The 18,578-nt window shown below is 35.0% G+C and overlaps 2 protein-coding genes across 2 annotated transcripts; both read left to right on the forward strand.

The window, feature by feature from the left end:
* Window positions 1–943: 943 nt before the first annotated feature.
* LOC133878302 (alpha carbonic anhydrase 7-like) lies at window positions 944–2,617 on the forward strand. Its single transcript, XM_062316833.1, has 6 exons — window positions 944–1,034; window positions 1,140–1,357; window positions 1,526–1,735; window positions 1,821–1,988; window positions 2,128–2,181; window positions 2,302–2,617. Exons 1-6 carry the CDS (start codon window positions 944–946, stop codon window positions 2,380–2,382), a joined length of 822 nt encoding a protein of 273 aa, XP_062172817.1. The 3' UTR covers window positions 2,383–2,617.
* Window positions 2,618–15,613: 12,996 nt separating this feature from the next.
* LOC133878453 (alpha carbonic anhydrase 7-like) lies at window positions 15,614–17,150 on the forward strand. The gene is made up of 6 exons (XM_062317012.1): window positions 15,614–15,704; window positions 15,794–16,011; window positions 16,176–16,385; window positions 16,473–16,640; window positions 16,776–16,829; window positions 16,961–17,150. Exons 1-6 carry the CDS (start codon window positions 15,614–15,616, stop codon window positions 17,045–17,047), a joined length of 828 nt encoding a protein of 275 aa, XP_062172996.1. The 3' UTR covers window positions 17,048–17,150.
* The last annotated feature ends 1,428 nt before the right edge of the window (window positions 17,151–18,578 follow it).

Below are 18,578 nucleotides of genomic sequence, written 5' to 3' on the forward strand. Positions count from 1 at the left end.
ATGATATCAGATTAAGAGTCTAATAAATGAAAAAGTCAAATTAGAACTCTGACACCAGTTCTAGATCAACAAGGAGCAGGAATACTAATTTAGGTTTGACTCCATCTCTTTGCCTATAAATAAGCTCATACCCCAAGTATAAGCTAAGACTCAATTTTTTATGCACGTACAAAGTATTATTTTCTCACATAAACTAATTTAAGCATCGGGGAGGACCCTTATATTTTAATCTCTATATATATATTTTTTTATCTTTGTTTCATCTCTTTATTTTACTATCAATTTTTTAAATTATTATTATTATTTTTTTTTTAAAAAAAAACCTTTCAGAAACAATCCGTACATTGTTGCGCGGAATAGAATTTAGAAGGTAGGGCGAATCTGTGAATTGAATTAGTCAGGGTTGGTGGGTGAGTAGGTAGGGCTAGCTGTACGTATTTGGTGATGTCTGTCGTCTGATCAGAATCGACTCTGTTGTTTGTTTCCTAATTGGCGTGTTATCTTCCATTAAATGTCAAAAAGTGGTTCATTAATTTCACATTACTTGAAATACGTACCCAAAAGTCAAGCAAATGCAACGATCCGGTAAACCTTCCTTTAATTTGTTCAAATATAATGAAACCTGCCCGCCCGCCAACCCCACGTTATGTGTAGAATGAAGTATAAAGAAAAGAAGAATATATATAGAAGAACATTTTTCTCAACAACTTATAATTAAAACATTGATAAAAAGAAGATTAATTCTCGGACACAACTTCTGATGTTCAAACTTGTTAGCTGAAATCTAATGGACTCCACGTCAAATCAAGGGAAAACATTAACACATAATTTAAGTCAAACCACGTTTCCTATATTCATATTACAGTACTGAATCAGAGACGATGGATGCTAATTGCTATATAAGGAAAGCCAAGTGCTGGACCCTCTCCCCCACAAACACAAAATGGAGAAGCTCGCAATCACCCATGTCTTGTTCTGCACTTTCTTTCTTCTTCTTGCTTTGAATTCATACATAGCAACATCTCACGAAGTTGGTAAGCCTATATATATATATATATATATATATATATATATAATATACATATATATTTAGCTAGTTTTGATGAATGAAATGACGTCGTTTGTTGATGGAAGTGCAGATGATGAGAGAGAGTTTGATTATGGTGAAAGAAGCGAGAAGGGACCAGCTCGATGGGGAGAGATTCACAGGGAATGGAGCCTGTGTAAAAATGGATCAATGCAGTCTCCAATTGATTTGCTGGATGAGAGAGTTGAAGTTGTTTCCCATTTAGGGAGACTTCAGAGGAATTACGGTCCCTCCAATGCCACTCTTACCAACAGGGGCCATGACATGATGGTAAGCAAAAGGAGATTGATCAGGATGATCAATACAAGTAAACCCAAGTTTTTTTTACACAAAACTTCACTTATATTACCACCCCCGGCATGATCTTTCATCACTTTAACAATCATATCCTTAAAAATTAACTTTTTTTTTTCTTCTTTTTTCGAATTATTTGTGCAGCTGAAATGGGATGGCGGTGCAGGATATATTGAAATAAACGGAACAAAATATGTACTCAAACAGTGCCACTGGCACTCGCCTTCTGAACACACCATTAATGGCCAGAGGTTTGCTCTGGAGGCGCACATGCTTCATGAGAGCTCAGATGGAAAAATTTCTGTTGTTGGAATCTTGTACAAGATTGGACGCCCTGATTCTTTCTTATCATCAGTAAGTAACACTACAAAAAACGTCCATGATCACTTTTCATTCTCTCTCTCACTGAATCTCTGATGGGTTTTGTGTTTCTGAATAGCTGATGGATCATTTAGCAGCCATTACCGATACTAGAGAAGCAGTCACTGCCGCTGGTTTTGTCAACCCAAAGAGTATAAAGATAGGCAGTAGAAAGTATTACAGATATCTTGGCTCCCTTACAGTTCCCCCATGTACAGAAAATGTTGTGTGGACTGTGGTCAAAAAGGTTTGCTTTCCTTTCAACTTCATAGACTTCAATGTTACTATCCAAGTCTCACATTTTCAGGATTTTCCTGATTTGTGAAGTTTATAAGTCATGTGCATCCCTGCATCAAATCTGATCATTCAAGTTTATAACTCATCAGGTGAGGACTGTTTCACAAGAACAAGTTAAGTTGCTTCGTGTAGCCGTTCATGATGTGAGTAGCTAGCTATCTTTAAACATTTTCTATAAGATACATGCAAATGTGCAGGATTTTTTGAGGGCGGAAATCAAATCTTTTTTAATTTTTTTTTTTTTTATTGTTGTTATTTTTCAGGATGCAGAAATTAATGCAAGACCATTACAACCAATAAACAGGCGCCCAGTGCTTCTTTATAGACCAAGTGAAAGCAAATAGGATTGATTAAATTTTTTTGATTTTACATTCTTTTAGAAGTGGCAGAAATATATATGTTGGGGGTTGAACCAATTATATATCTTCATCAACACATTTACTTACTCCTTAATTAGGCCCTTGATTACCTTGTACTTTTCAGTCATACTCTATGGTTCTCCCCTTTATAGTGAACATGTTGGGACATGGCGATGCTTTGATGTACATAGGATACTGTGTCCTTGTGTATTCAGGTATTCATATATACTAAATAAATATTTATATATATATACTCATTTTTTTTTTTTTATTATTGTTAAGAAGCGCTTTGCATGGTATTCCAGAGATTTAATCAGGCAGAAGCTCCGAATACTCCGATTATAAAAAAGAAAAAGAAAAGACTGATAGATAAGTGAAGAGCATGGGAAAGCTGAAAGGTAGTTGCCAAAGGTGCTTGCCATCAACCCCTAACCCCTCATTGGATCAGATTAGAGAAGTTTCGAGGATCTAATTTCCATGAACAAGGGAAAAGCTTGAACAAAGTTGTACAACGTAACCCTCGCAAAAAACACGTTTACATTAAGAACGGATGAATTGAGAGATAGCAAACTACTAATTATAAATTATATGGTAATTACCTTTTAATGAATAATTCGCCTTAATTTACTTCTCCTTAGCTAGAAAGCAATCACCTCTAACCCAAAAAAAGAAAAACTCTTCGAAGTTGCAAAGTTTCTGTAACGAGTATATTAAATAAGTAGGCTTTGGCCTTAGTAGCTTAGTGGGCCGGGCTTAGTTTACCCTTATTAATAATGGGTTTGCGTTATGTGTATATAAAGGCTATTAGCCTAATTGTCGAGGATATGAGATTAGTGATTTGTTTATTGTGGTAAACTGGAGGCTGAGCACCTCAAATGCTTTGGAGACCGGACATTACGAAGAGTCCATTTCATTTTGTAATTATCGTTTATCAATTTAACAGAATTACACTGTTCTTTCATTTCTCATATCAATTCATCAATTCTTTCCATTTATTTTCCAATTTCATTTACAATTCTGTAATTGAAACCCTAGAAATCAGTAACAAGTGAATAAACTTGTTACAGCTTCTCCAGGGACAACAAAATATGAAATTCTATCTATTTAAAATATGAAATTGAAATAGGCAAAAGATAAGGTAATTTTACATTGCTAGGCGAGAGTAGAAGTGAATAACACGCGACTACATGCAAAGCGCGATGTCACGCTCCCAAACCTAAATATGAGAATTGATAATGACGGTTATTATTCAAAGAAAATCTAATTGTATAAGAAAATAAAGGAAAATGCGGAAGGAATAAACAGACAAAAGAATTTACGTGGTTGATACCATGAAAGAAAAGATAATATAAATAAAATTAAAGCAGAATAATAAAATGTAGACAAGAGAATTTACTTGGTTTGGCCTATGACCTACATTTACATAATAATGCCCTAAGGGTTGCATTGTTGCTCTTATTTACTTAATGGAAACTGTACAATGAAATGACATATTTATAGTTGAATGAGGCTAAGAATACAATAATTACATAATCAATATGTAACTTATGAGAATTACATAATCAATGTATAACATATGAAATTTATGAAAATAAATTATACATTAACAATTATGACACTCCACGAAAAACCTGCTAATCAAAATAACACTGCAAATTCAGACTATCTAATAATAAAATATCAAGCAATACATGAATGTCCTCTGTTGGGGACAAAATCCCACTCAAGTCCATAATTCTAATATTAGTACTCTAAGAAATTCTTTTTATTTATTTATTTTGATGAATGAATTTGTATTGACAAAGCAACAAAGAATTACAATACTTTTCAGCTACCAAGCTGGAACAATATATAGATGCTATAACAAAGTATCTTACACCAAAACCTCGATCTTATCTTCCCATCAATATAATATATATTCTAAACTATGTATACCCAAATTACTACAAACCTCTACATTCACATTATTCTTTTTAAATTTTCCCTTCCCCCTAAGTTTGTTTCTCACTTCCCATACAACCTCTTGAAGCACTCTTTCCTCAGCTTTAGGTTGATTCTCATGTCTTAGATCATTCCTCTACTTAATAAGTAGTACATTGTTGCACTCCAACTCTAAGTAGTGGTGTAAACTCGGAGCCGGTTCCCGGTTATTACTCGGTTATTGGGTAATAACCGAGAACCGGCTCTGGGGTCCCCGGTTATTGAATTTCAATAATCGGCTCTGGAATCGGTTACCCCAGTTAAGTTGAGACCCCGGTTAATCGGTTTTTATCTAGGTACTTGAGTGAAAACCGGTTATCCGGACCGGGTAGTATTTTTTTTTTATAATAAAAAAAAGAAATTACTCTTTGAGCCTAGTTTTAGTATTTTGCCTTCTTTTTTGGACTTCATTTAAACTTTTTTGGTATTTATTTAAACTTTTTAGCCCATTTTTTAAGGTATTGGACCTAATTCAGTCAAGAAATTTCAATTACTATAACAAAGAGAGAAATTTTCTCATTTGTGCCATCCTGAGACACATATATTATGCCCATTAATTGCAGATTTGAACTCGAAAACTCCACATCCATATTACATATTAAAAATCCAAAAGTTCATAAACATATTAAATATTAAAAAAGTTCAAACCCAAAAGTCCATAAACATACTAAAAAAGTTTATAAACATATTGAACATATCTAAGCATGGTCCGGTTTCTGGCTTTCTGTAACTCTGCTCTTAATCATCTATAACTACAATAGAAGAAAAAAAAAAAAAAAAAAAAAAACTTTTAACCAAGAAAAGAAAATTTCTTCGAAGTTGCAAAGCTTCTGTAACGAGTATATTAGATAAGTGGGCTTTGGCCTTAGTAGCTTAGTGGGCTAGGCTTAGTTTACCTTTACTAATAATGGGTCTGAGTTATGTGTATATAAATGCCATTAGTCTAATTGTAGAGGATATGAGATTAGTGATTTGTTTACTATGGTAAACTGGAGGCTGAGCACATCGAATGCTCTGGAGACCAGACATCTCGAAGATTCCATTTCATTTTGTAATTTTCGTTTATTAATTTTATAGAATTACATTGTTCTTCCATTTCTCACATCAATTCATCAACTCTTTCCATTTCTATACCAATTTCATTTACAATTCTGTAAACGAAACCCTAGAAATCAGTAACAAGTGAATAAACTTGTTACAATTGGTATTAGTATATTAGATAAGTGGGCTTTGGCCTTCGTAGCTTAGTGGGCTGGGCTTAGTTTACCCTTAGTAATAATGGGCCTGAGTTATGTGTATATAAAGGCCATTAGCCTAATTGCAGGGGATATGTGATTAGTGATTTGTTTATTGTGGTAAACTGGAGGCTGAGTACCTCGAATGCTCTGGTGACCGAACATCTCGAAGAGTCCATTTCATTTTGTAATGTTCGTTTATCAATTTTACAAAATTACACTGTTCTTCCATTTCTCACATCAATTCATCAATTCTTTCTATTTCTATTCCAATTTCATTTACAATTCTGTCATCAAAACCCTAAAAATCAACAAGAAGTGAATAAACTTTTTATAATTGGTTTCAAAGCCAATCAATCTACTGCACATGAAAATTAGAACAATAATAATGGCTGAAGAAACTGTGTTGCGGCTATGAGGGGATATGGTTTCACGATCGGAGTTCCTGGATGCTAGGCATGCTCAAGCTGAAGCTACGAATAGACATGATGCGATGTTGCACACATTGACGTCTGAAATGAAGAGTTTACAAGATCTGATATCTGGTCATCCCGGGCTTATCGTGAAAATTACAATTCAAGCGATGGAATATTGACGCCGAAGTCAGTCTGATTGGATTTTCCTCGCTTTGATGGAGAGGATCCGGAGACATGGTGTTGTTGTGCCGAAGAATTCATTGAATTGTACCGCACTCCGGCTGAAAATTGTATTTCCATTTCCTATTACCATATGGACGGCCATGCTGTACGGTGGTACCGAAATTACTAGCTAGCAAAAAGGTAACTGATTGGGAAGAATAGCGGGCTATTCACACAACAAATTCGGTTCATGACAACTTAGAAGCCCTAGACCAATTCACGAACGGAGAAGAGGAGAGGACAGATGAAATAATTCCATAATCTGACACAGATCCGGTTGAAAATGTAAAACACACACTAATTCCAGCAACAGAGCCGCATGAAGACACCTACCGTTTGTTTGTTGAAATTCGATCCTCTCCCTTCCATTCCAGATTTGTATGTTCTTTCTCAAGATGATGAAAACTTATGTGCTGAAAGGGGGAATTTGCATTTCGCACTCAGACACACAAAACATGAAGCGCAAAATCGGAAAATCTCAATTCACATTGTGAGTCTTTTGTGCCTCAGTACTCGATGGAGAATGCAGTGGATTTTGTTGTTTTGAAGCATAGATGGCGATGGAAACTAGTAAACGAAAATGAGGATGAGGAGGTACTACATGCAAGCTTTCTAACGGAAAACGCCTTAAGAATTCGCAGATTGATTGTTAGTGAAAAAATGAAACCAAGATATCAGACTTTGCTGACTTGGTTGAGAACGAGCGAAACCATCACTTAATGCAGAATTTCGCTAAAGTTCAATATAGCACCGGAATGGGTGGCGATGGCTAATGTGATGACCCTTTTTTTTTTTTTTTTTTGAGAACATACAAATGAATCATCACTGTGGCTCGACTATTTGTTACTCAACCAACATATGGCACATCCCCATAATATGTACTTGATAATAAAAGTTACATCTAACAGCGGAAAACATAAAGATACCGTTGATAAACGTCGAATGTTGCACATTCAAGCCCCTTAACTTATATATGTTAATTCCTTAGCATTGTTAGTTGTTTGATTTTGTGTTGTTTTAATGTTTTCAGGTTTTAAATAAAGACGCAATTAATTCCATTAATTTTGGGCTTAAAGCATACTTTGAGAAGACCTAGAAGATATGTTTAAGCTTAACCAATCATGATAGAAGACCTATATGATGTGGTTAAGTTTAATCAAATCAAGAGAATGATTAAATCGGAATTTCTCCATTAAGAGTCAAAATCGGACTGGATTCAAATTTGGATTCTGCACATGTCTCAGTGTTTGGATCATAACTTTTGCGTCAGATATTAGATTGTAATTAAATCAATGGCGTTGGAAAGCTAATAAAAAATGCAACAAATATGTTAGAAATATCTTTCCCTAATTCAAACGGTTACTATGCCAAAATTTTCCCGCAATAAAAGACCGCAATTCTGGACGAATTTGAAATCCTTTTCCTACTTGGATTGAAGTTTCAACCTCCAACTTGGACAAGAAGACTCAAGAGATGATTTTTATGGAATTCCAAGAGCTTCTAGGCCTCTTCTAGTCCCTATAAATAAACCCCTAAGCTTCAAGAGAAGTGTGCTTGTGCTTAGCTTTAGACAGAAATTCTTCTTGGAGGCTTGACAAGTTGAAGAGGAGAAAAACATGGCAGGAGACCATCCCAGCACCACGATGAGCGGCTAAATTCTTACAAGGGTGTTGATGTAGTCCTTTCCAAGTAACAATGGTTTAATTGCATTTTAATTTGTTATTTTCTATATACATGATGGTTGTATAACTGTGAGAATTGATCTTAATGTTTATATTCAATCATTATGAATTTCTTATCTTGTCTTAGAAAGTCTTTTATATTGATTGAACTCAATCCTTCATATTTTTTGTGATTATGTGAATGATTGTTATACAATGATTTTAATTGATATATAATCAAAAGGGTTAGATAGACCATGCCTAGGGAAGACGGATTGTACTACACCCTAGTTTAGTGTAATTTAGGTAGACAGTTCGTACCAACCGAAGATGGGTTATACTATTCTATTGATTGTGTGTATCCTATTAAAGACGTAGCTAATCCATACCTAGGAAAGACGGGTCGTACTGCATCTTAGTGGTTAGGTGGATGATCCGTGCCAACCGAAGATGGATTATACTTATACTTTAGAGGTAATTCTTGACTACTCGAGTGAGACGAGCCCTATATCATTCATAGTATGAATTTTCCTTGTTAATTTATGATTGACCATTGTTATGCGGTGAGTGGTGAAATCAATCCCCTATTCTTTATCTCATCCCTACTCTATTTACATTTATGTCTTTTACTTTTATGCACCATCATATGTCAGCGGGAAGGCACACTTATAACATAACTTGTTGTTTATATAAAAGAGCCATCAATAGTCTATCTGTTTAAGGCTTAATAACATTTACATCATATACCAAAAGAATGGCTACATTAAAGAATAAGTGACACGTAGGTCACGAGCCATATACCAAAATATACAAAATAAACAGAGTCGACATCTATGCAGCGTAACACATATAAACATAATCTGAATAGCGGAAAGCACATCTATAAAACATCAATTCTTAATTACACAAAAGAGTCATTATAACGTCTATCTGTTCAAGGTTTTAAACATAACATTACTAATTACATACCAAAAGGATGGCTCATTAAATACATGTGTCATAGGCGACATGAGTCATATACAAAATAGCTACAAAATGATGGACAACCTGTGGTCCAACAATTACAACCGTCGTGGTGAGCTTCAGCTGTAATATCTAACGTATAGTGGTACGAGGTCATCATCTACATCTGTTGAACCTCCAGCCAAAGGAACATCATCTATACGGTTGTGGTGTTAGCCACATCCGTACAAGTGAATGTATGAGTTCACTACCTCAGCAATATAAAACTCACTAAGTTTTCGCATAGAACCGACTTTTCATTTTATCATTCGTTTACAATAACAGTTACCACTTTTAGTCATGAAGATCTGTCCCTTGAAAACATATCGTAGCTGATAAGGTAAACACCGATATTTTAGACACATGTGAAAGTATACTATGTAGTTGTAAATGTATATAAGCATTCCAATCTACTGCTTGAAATTGCATATATACAGCCCATCTACAACATATTACTTTTATACTAAGTGGCCCAACTATTCAAGTATACAAGCTTTTCAAACTTTGGGAAATACCAACATAGAGGCATATCTGAGCAGAAAACAGATGGCATCAAACATAACTATAAAGAGATACAACCATTTCTAAATTCTGGGAAACACAAGTATCTAAGCGCAACCCAACTTGGTGCCTTTAAAACATCTATGCAGACTAGTCGTAAACATATACTTATGCGCTGTCCCATTCGACCTCATAGGTATATCGATACGTTTAACATGAAAAGTCATCAATGCAAACTAACCAAATAGAAATATACATATGCTCTTTCCCATTAAGACTTATATGCATACTAATACGTCTAGCCATGAAAACATCTTAAATCATCACACAAAACAATGCTATGCATGCTCATGTACAAACACAATCGCCAATGGGAGCTCCGACCTAATGGTCTATTACAACAACGCTACGCCAAAGGGAATATAGGCCCAAAGGCCTTTATCAATACATTGTTGTACCCAAGGGAATGCTGGCCCAGTTATAGCGTCCCAGATTTTTTGACATAAAATATAACGTCTTAAATTGGAATTTAAGACCTAATAATAATACAAAATAATATAAGGATCATATGAATATTTATAGAAGTGAATATTCAATAATATTTGAGGCACGTGTATTCTAAATAGATTAAATAAGTTTAACGGGCCTTAAACTTTAAGATACAATATTACAAATAATTAATCTGGAGATCGACGATCGATCCCCATACATGGGCAATCAATCTACACGGCGCTCGATCTCCACATTCTGGCACTTTATCGCTAGTACCCGACGCTCGATCACCATAGAATTGCAGAGCGCAGATGAAACTGAACAGTTGTCCCTGATATTTTAGAATCATTATTATATGCATGACTCATCATAATAGCGCATCACCCAACTGCTACTTCCCCAACCGTCAATTAGGATAACCCAAGTGATCCTAACCGTCCAAAACACTATATAAGGAGAAGCACCCCCTTTGGTCTCACACACATTTTCTCCTTACTCTCTTTTGGTTTCTCTCTCACAAAACAGCTGCAATTCTCTCTCTCTCTCTCTCTCTCTCTCTCTCTCTCTTGGTCTAAAACAGTGATGAAAAATAATAATATGTGACTCCTAATCAACATGTGTGTGTATGATCAATTGTGTAACAAAATATTAATGCGGAATTTAAAGAAAAAAAATATTTTGTTGAGGAAGTGGAAACTCTTTTCAAGAGAAAAACCACTCTAGGGCAGCCAAAGCCAAGAAATCTACTATTCAGAAGACAAAGCTAGTTACAAGGCAGTAGTACTCATATAACCTGATGCAGTAGTCGTACCTTTAACTATGACATGTGCCTATACGTGAATGCTTCCCAACTAGACCTCCTGTTTGAAGGGGTCTTCAATGCACTCCTTTAGCTTAAGGCTCCTTCCTAAACTAGACTTCAATGGATTTATCAAATCACACAAATAAAACTCTAAGAGAGCTAGCTGATCTCACAATCTTTGCCTAAACGCTCTCTCTTAACACACTCAGAATTCTACATTGAATTCCTTAAAGATTACATGCCTAGAGGCCTCTATATATAGGTTGGAGAAGACCTAATACAATTTTGATTCGAAGTTCTCTGAGTAGCGTCTGGACGACAAGTAGCAACCGACTTCTTTTCGCGCCGACTGACGCGTTTCTTCATTAATCTTCATTCATCATGTCCGTACGACATAGCCCTAGCGCCGGGGCGGTTGCATGCTGTCTTCACTATTTGCAACCTTCAGTTTGCTGTTCAGACACTTGTACGAACAGGTGCTCTCGAGAGTTGATGTTTGTTGGGCTTTCTGGACATCTGTGTGAACATTTGCTTTATATGATTGATGTTTGCTGAGGTGTTCGGACACTTCTTCGAATACTGATGGGCGTCTGGACGCTTCCTCTGGGCCGTCTAGACGGTAACAAGGGAACCGCCTTTGCTGAGCTGTACCACTCGCAGAATCTTCTAGACAACCTGAAAATTGCCTTTCTAAAGCTGGTGACACTGAAACTTGTCATATTAAGACTCTCCATGTTGAAGAAATAATCTCTGAATATTATGAAGACTCCGAATAATTACGACATCCCTGTTATAGCAACACACTTACAATATAGTGATTTTGTCAACAGAATGCAGCCAATAAACTAACAAACTCTTCCTTTAGCCATTCTAGGACAAAATTTACTTGACCGATTAAAAATACAATCTCGGTCCAAAAATAAAAAATACTCTCCATTTTTGTCTCAAAAGGACAAATGGTAAATAGAGTATTAAAAACCACAGTATAAACAATACTAATATTCAATAAAATAGGAATAAAAGTAAATAGTCTCAAGAGTAGCCTAAATAGCCTATCAAAAAAATACAAAAGATGGAAAAAGGAACTAAAGTCCTAAAGGCATTAAATCTTGCTAGTTTTCTGGCAACACATGACGGAGAGTGTTCCGTACAATATTGATCTGGATCTTTGCCACTTCAGCTTCTAACTCTTGAAGCCGGATATCAATAGACTGAAATCCTTTAGTAATTTGAGTCTACAAAGCCTAAAATCGGTCATCCGCAGATTGAAATCCTCTACTGACAAGTGAGACGACTCATTACTATATCACTAGCTGGTGCTGACCGAGAAGAATATGCTACTGAAGGCATTATATGAGCTAGGGGGATAAGCTCATTTGAATCCTGGAACCTCTGAAGTTGAGCATTTGACTTTAAAACAATCTATTTCTCAAAGGGTTCATCTAGCATATCTTCTAGCTCATTTGCAGGTATAGAAGTCAACTTTGACTTGAGGATCTTTGTAACAAGTCTTCCATAGGGCAAAGAAACCCGCGAATCTTGTTGTAGCTCAAACATAGTCAAAATAATATGCTTACACAATCAGAAAGGAACTTGTTTGACGATGGCATAAATCAGGCAATCTCGGTTAAGAGGTACACCTCTGTGACGAGCAATGGGCCAGACATTTTGCAGCACAATTCTAGTGAGCAACCTCTGCGAAGAATCAAACCAGCAAATGGGAACATTGTTCTTGCATTCTTCATCCCAAACAAACTTCTTTCGCTGATTGAAACATGCCATGAGCTCATCTCTGGAAGGTTGAGCAGTAGTTTTAGGGCATGGAATCCCAAGATCAGTAGAAACTGGAATGCCTGCAACTGAGCTGATAAGACTAGTGTCAATACGAATTTTGAAACTACGCAGTTTAGTCTCAAAACTTGGAGACTGCTCATGAAGGTTGGTGATAACCAGATTTTTGTAGAATTCCCGCGCAAGTCTAGGAAAAATCTTCCCTCCAACATTTAACATGCTTGACCACTGATTCTCCTGAAATCTGTGGTAAATGAAATCAAAATGAGTCACTCTGATGTATAGCTTGAGAACTCCATGTTCAATGACAATGGTCATTTTGTTGAAGCATTCTTGTGCAATAGCAATTTTGTCTCTCTTTCTTTTGTTAGACATGTTTGTAGATAGGACAATGAGAAATGCACCAAAAATAATACCAAAAACAAATTAGATCTTGTTAGTCCAGAAAATTTGGGCATCATAAAGGTTGTAATTTGATTGCTCAAAATTTTTACATAAGTAAAATAGCAGTCCAATAATCATAGATATATCAAAAACCAACCTCAGCAGGCAGCTAATGGCCAATTATTAGCGTCAACAAGCCGAAGTCGGCGATGATAACATTTTTTTGAAAAAAAAACTTTTTAGGTAAGTTGACGCTAATGGTCAATTATTAGTGGCGACAGGCCAGAGTTGACGCCTATAGCTTCATATTTTTTTAAAAAAATTTAGTGCATTATCATCGACCTAAGTCAACCCTGATAATTTCCATTAGCGTGGAATTTAATGATCGACTATTAGCAGCGACATTTTTCGTTCTGTGTTCTATTTCCAATAGCGTCGACTCCAAATATCATCAATGACGATGGTCATCATTAGCATCGATACAAAAGTTGACGCTAATAATATAAACATTATCATTAGCATCCGAGTATTTGCATTGACATGTCGCCGCTAAAGACCAATAGCTTTGACTATTAGACTTTTAGCGGCAACATTTTGTCACTGCTAATATTGAGCGAATTTTTTGTAGTGAGTCAACGAGAAGACTTGTGGTGTTTCAAGAGCAACAAAATCAGAGTTTTTAATTTGCTAACAATTGGGAACATAATTTATTTCTTGTCCCCTTCAAGTTATGTTGATTATTTTTGAAAATTGTAATTCATGTTTGACTAGTAGTTGTGTTCTTGATTTCTTCCCCAAGCAGCACATGTTGTGTGTGAGTTGCATTATATTATCGGTTTCCAACACATATAACACTAAAATATGCTGAGAAACCTTTCAGTAGCCGAAATAAGAATGTCCATGAGCAAAGTTTCTTGATCAGAGATCCTTGATTAATGATGTGCTGATATCCTTTTAGAAGTATGCAGGGATATATTGCTATAGGGAGGGTAGAAATAAATATAAAATAGAAATAATATTATGTGAAAGAGAAAGAAAATTAAAGGAGAGCGGAAGCGGAGAGAGACGTATCAGCAACATCTGGTCTATTCATTATATTAAACATTATTACATAACTCTCTATTTATAGAGAGACAATGAGTTATGAGCAAGAAACTATAAACTTAAATAAGGTAAAGACCGATAAACCTAATTTAGAGAATATAAATATTCTAACATAACGGGAATAAACACTACAAAGAAATCAAACCTAAATAAAAATATATTATTATAAGAAAATACACCAGTACAATCTGAAATATATATTTTAACATGAGTTGCCATTATATATAAAAGATATGACAATATAGCATTTTAGGGTTCAAAACTTTTTATCCAGCCAGATCGAGATATTCATAGCATAGCCATTGGGAAACCTAGCTAATAAACTTAATTCATCCATCCCTTTTATGGTTTTATCCTCTCATCTTTTTTGATAACGTATAGGTATAGGCATAGGCGTACAGCATGCATGACTACATTTGTGGCATCATTTTCCGCACACGAAAGCTTCAACTTTCATCACGTTGGGCCACTCGTGCAGGAATGCTTCAAGTCTTCAACTTTTCACAAGTTTTGTGATTTGAATTGTATTTTTAAGGCGGCTTTTTTATTTCTCAAAGTAGTTGATCGAGTATTATTTCATCTAATCAAAAAATTCAATCGTAAGTGATAAAGACTCCCTCTACTTTGTGAGAGGTGGTAGGATTCTTTTCACTTAATTTTTAGTGATAAAGACTCCTTCTACTTTATTTTTCTTATTTCTTATTTCTTATTTCTGCGTTCATACCAATTAAATTAAATAATAGATATGGAGTTGAAACTCTCTCTTTCCTTTTGAGTTCATTTTCTGACTCCATATTCGACGTCCACTTAATAGAAATAATTTTGCCATTTAAGAACAAACTGTAAAATTTATATGTTCATAACTTTTAGGAAAAATTTTACTTATAACTTCTAATCTTCCATCACTTTTTCAATTAAGTATTCAAATTTTAAAAAATGTTAATTTAGAGTATATATCTTTCAATTTTTTTTATTTTTATTTTTTTAAATTTTAACTATCCGTAAGGATTTTTCATTAAAACATGTCCTATTTTTTTTAGAAAATTTTGAAATTTAAAAAATGATGAGTACTTAATTACAAAATGACCAAAGATAAGAAGTTTTCTCTAATATTTGTTGGAGTAAAAATGTAGTGTCCTTCGTATTTAATCAATTTATTGTCAAAAAGTGGTTCATTAATTAATTTCACATTACTTGAAATACGTACCCAAAAAGCAATAAAATATTGCAACGATCCGGTAAACCTTTTCCTTTAATTTGTTCAACAAAGAGGCGTCACCATGGACGTTGTTGTTCAAATGGAACCTGCCCGGCCGGCCACCCCACGTTATGTGTAGAATAAAGTATAAAGAAAAGAAGAATATATTTATAGAAGATCATTTTTCTCAACACCTTATGATCAAACCATTGATAAAACAAGATTAATTCTCGGACACAACTTCTGATGTTCAAACTTGTTAGCTGAAATCTAATGGACTCTACGTCAAATCAAGGGAAAAAAAATTAACACATAATTTAAGTCAAACCACGTTTCCTATATTCATATTACACAGAATCAGAGACGATGGATGCTAATTGCTATATAAGGAAAGCCAAGTGCTGGACCCTCTCCCCCACAAACACAAAATGGAGAAGCTCGCAATCACCCATGTCTTGTTCTGCACTTTCTTTCTTCTTCTTGCATTGAATTCATACATTGCAACATCTCACGAAGTTGGTAAGCCTATATATATATATATATAATATACATATATATTTAGCTAGTTTTGATGAATGAAATGACGTCGTTTGTTAATGGAAGTGCAGATGATGAGAGAGAGTTTGATTATGGTGAAAGAAGCGAGAAGGGACCAGCTCGATGGGGAGAGCTTCACAGGGAATGGAGCCTGTGTAAAAATGGATCAATGCAGTCTCCAATTGATTTGCTGGATGAGAGAGTTGAAGTTGTTTCCCATTTAGGGAGACTTCAGAGGAATTACAGTCCCTCCAATGCCACTCTTACCAACAGGGGCCATGACATGATGGTAAGCAAAAGGAGATTGATCAGGATGATCAATACAAGTAAACCCAAGTTTTTTTAACACAAAACTTCACTTATATTACCACCCGGCATGATCTTTCATCACTTTAACAATCATATCCTTAAAACCTAACTTCTTCTTCTTCTTTTTTCAAATTATTTGTGCAGCTGAAATGGGATGGCGGTGCAGGATATATTGAAATAAATGGAACAAAATATGTACTCAAACAGTGCCACTGGCACTCGCCTTCTGAACACACCGTCAATGGCCAGAGGTTTGCTCTGGAGGCGCACATGCTTCATGAGAGCTCAGATGGAAAAATTTCTGTTGTTGGAATCTTGTACAAGATAGGACGCCCTGATTCTTTCTTATCATCAGTAAGTAACACTACAAAAAAAACGTCCATGATCACTTTTCATTCTCTCTCTCTCTGAATCTCTGATGGGTTTTGTGTTTTTGAATAGCTGATGGATCATTTAGCAGCCATTACCGATACTAGAGAAGAAGTGATTGCCGCGGGTATTGTCAACCCAAAGAATATAAAGATAGGCAGTAGAAAGTATTACAGATATCTTGGCTCCCTTACAGTTCCCCCATGTACTGAAAACGTTGTGTGGACTGTGGTCAAAAAGGTTTGCTTTCCTTTCAACTTCATAGACTTCAATGTTACTGTCCAAGTCCCACATTGTCAGGATTTTCCTGATTTGTGAAGTTTATAAGTCATGTGCATCCCTGCATCGAATCTGATCATTCAATTAACTCATCAGGTGAGAACTGTTTCACAAGAACAAGTCAAGTTGCTTCGTGTAGCCGTTCATGATGTGAGTAGCTAGCTATTCCTATCTTTAAACAATTTCTATAAGATACATGCAAATGTGCAGGGTTTCAAATTTTGAAATCAAATCTTTTTTAATTTTTTTTTGTTAATTTATTTATTGTTGTTATTTTTCAGGATGCAGAAACTAATGCAAGACCATTACAACCAATAAACAGGCGCCCAGTGCTTCTTTATAGACCAAGTGAAAGCAAAGAGGATTGATTAAAATCTTATGATTTTACGTTCTTTTAGAAGTGGCAGAAATATATATGTTGGGGGTTGAACCAATTATATATCTTCATCAACACATTTACTTACTCCTTAATTAGGCCCTTGATTACCTTGTACTTTTCATTCATACTCTATGGTTCTCCCCTTTATAGTGAACATGTTGGGACATGGTGATGCTTTGATGAACTTAGGATACTGTTCCTTGTGTATTCAGGTATTCATATATACTAAATAAATATATATGCTCATTTTTTATTTTTTTTTTGTTAAGAAACGCTTTGCACGGTATTCCAGAGATTTAATCAGACAGAAGCTCGGGATACTCCGATAATAAAAAAGAAAAAAAAAAGACTGATAGATAAGTGAAGAGGATGGGAAAGCTGAAAGGTAGTTGCCGAAGGAGCTTGCCATCAACCCCTAATCCCTCATCGGATCAGATTAGAGAAGTTTCGAGGATCTAATTTCCATGAACAAGGGAAAAGCTTGAACAAAGTTGATACAACGTAACTCTCGCAAAAAACATGTTTACATTAAGAATAGATGAATTGAGAGATAGCGAGCTACTAATTATAAATCATATGGTAATTACCTTTTAATGAAAAATTCACCTTAATTTACTTCTCTTTACCCAGAAAGCAATCGCCTCTAACCCAAAAAAGAAAAACACATCGAAGTTGCAAAGTAAATTAGATAAGTGGGCTTTGGCCTTAGTAGCTTAGTGGGCTCGACTTAGTTTACCCTTAGTAATAATGGGTTTGAGTTATGTGTATATAAATGCCATTAGCCTAATTGTAGATGATATGAGATTAGTGATTTGTTTATTGTGGTAAACTGGAGGCTGAGCATCTCGAATGCTTTGGAGACTGGACATCTCGAAGAGTCCATTTCATTTTGTAATTTTCGTTTATCAATTTTACAAAATTATATTGTTGTTTCATTTCTCACGTCAATTCATCAATTCTTTCCATTTCTTTTCCAATTTCATTTACAATTCTGTAATCGAAACCCTAGAAATCAGTAACAAGTGAATAAACTTGTTACAGCTTCTCAAGGGACAACAAAATATGAAATTCTATCTATTTAAAATATGAACTTGAACCCAGCAAAAGAGAAGGCAATTTTACACTGTTAGGCGAGAGTATAAGTGAACAGCGCGCGGCTACATGCAAAGTGCGTTAATGTCACGCCCCAAACCTAAAAATGAGAATTGATATTGACGGTTATTATTTAAAGAAAATATAATTGTATAATAAAATAAAGGAAAATGCAGAAGGAATAAATAGACACAAGAATTTACGTAGTTGATACCATGAAAGAAAAGATAATATAAAGAAAATTAAAGTGAAATAATAAAATGAAGACAAAAGAATTTACTTGGTTTGGTTTATGACCTACATCCACATAATAAAGCCATTGCATTGTTGCTCTTATTCACTTAATAGAAACTGTACAATAAAATGATATATTTATAGTTAAATGAGTCTATAAATACAGTAATTACATAATCAATAAGTAACTTATG

Source organism: Alnus glutinosa, chromosome 9 (assembly GCF_958979055.1).
Source record: "Alnus glutinosa chromosome 9, dhAlnGlut1.1, whole genome shotgun sequence".
NCBI classification, from domain to species: domain Eukaryota; kingdom Viridiplantae; phylum Streptophyta; class Magnoliopsida; order Fagales; family Betulaceae; genus Alnus; species Alnus glutinosa.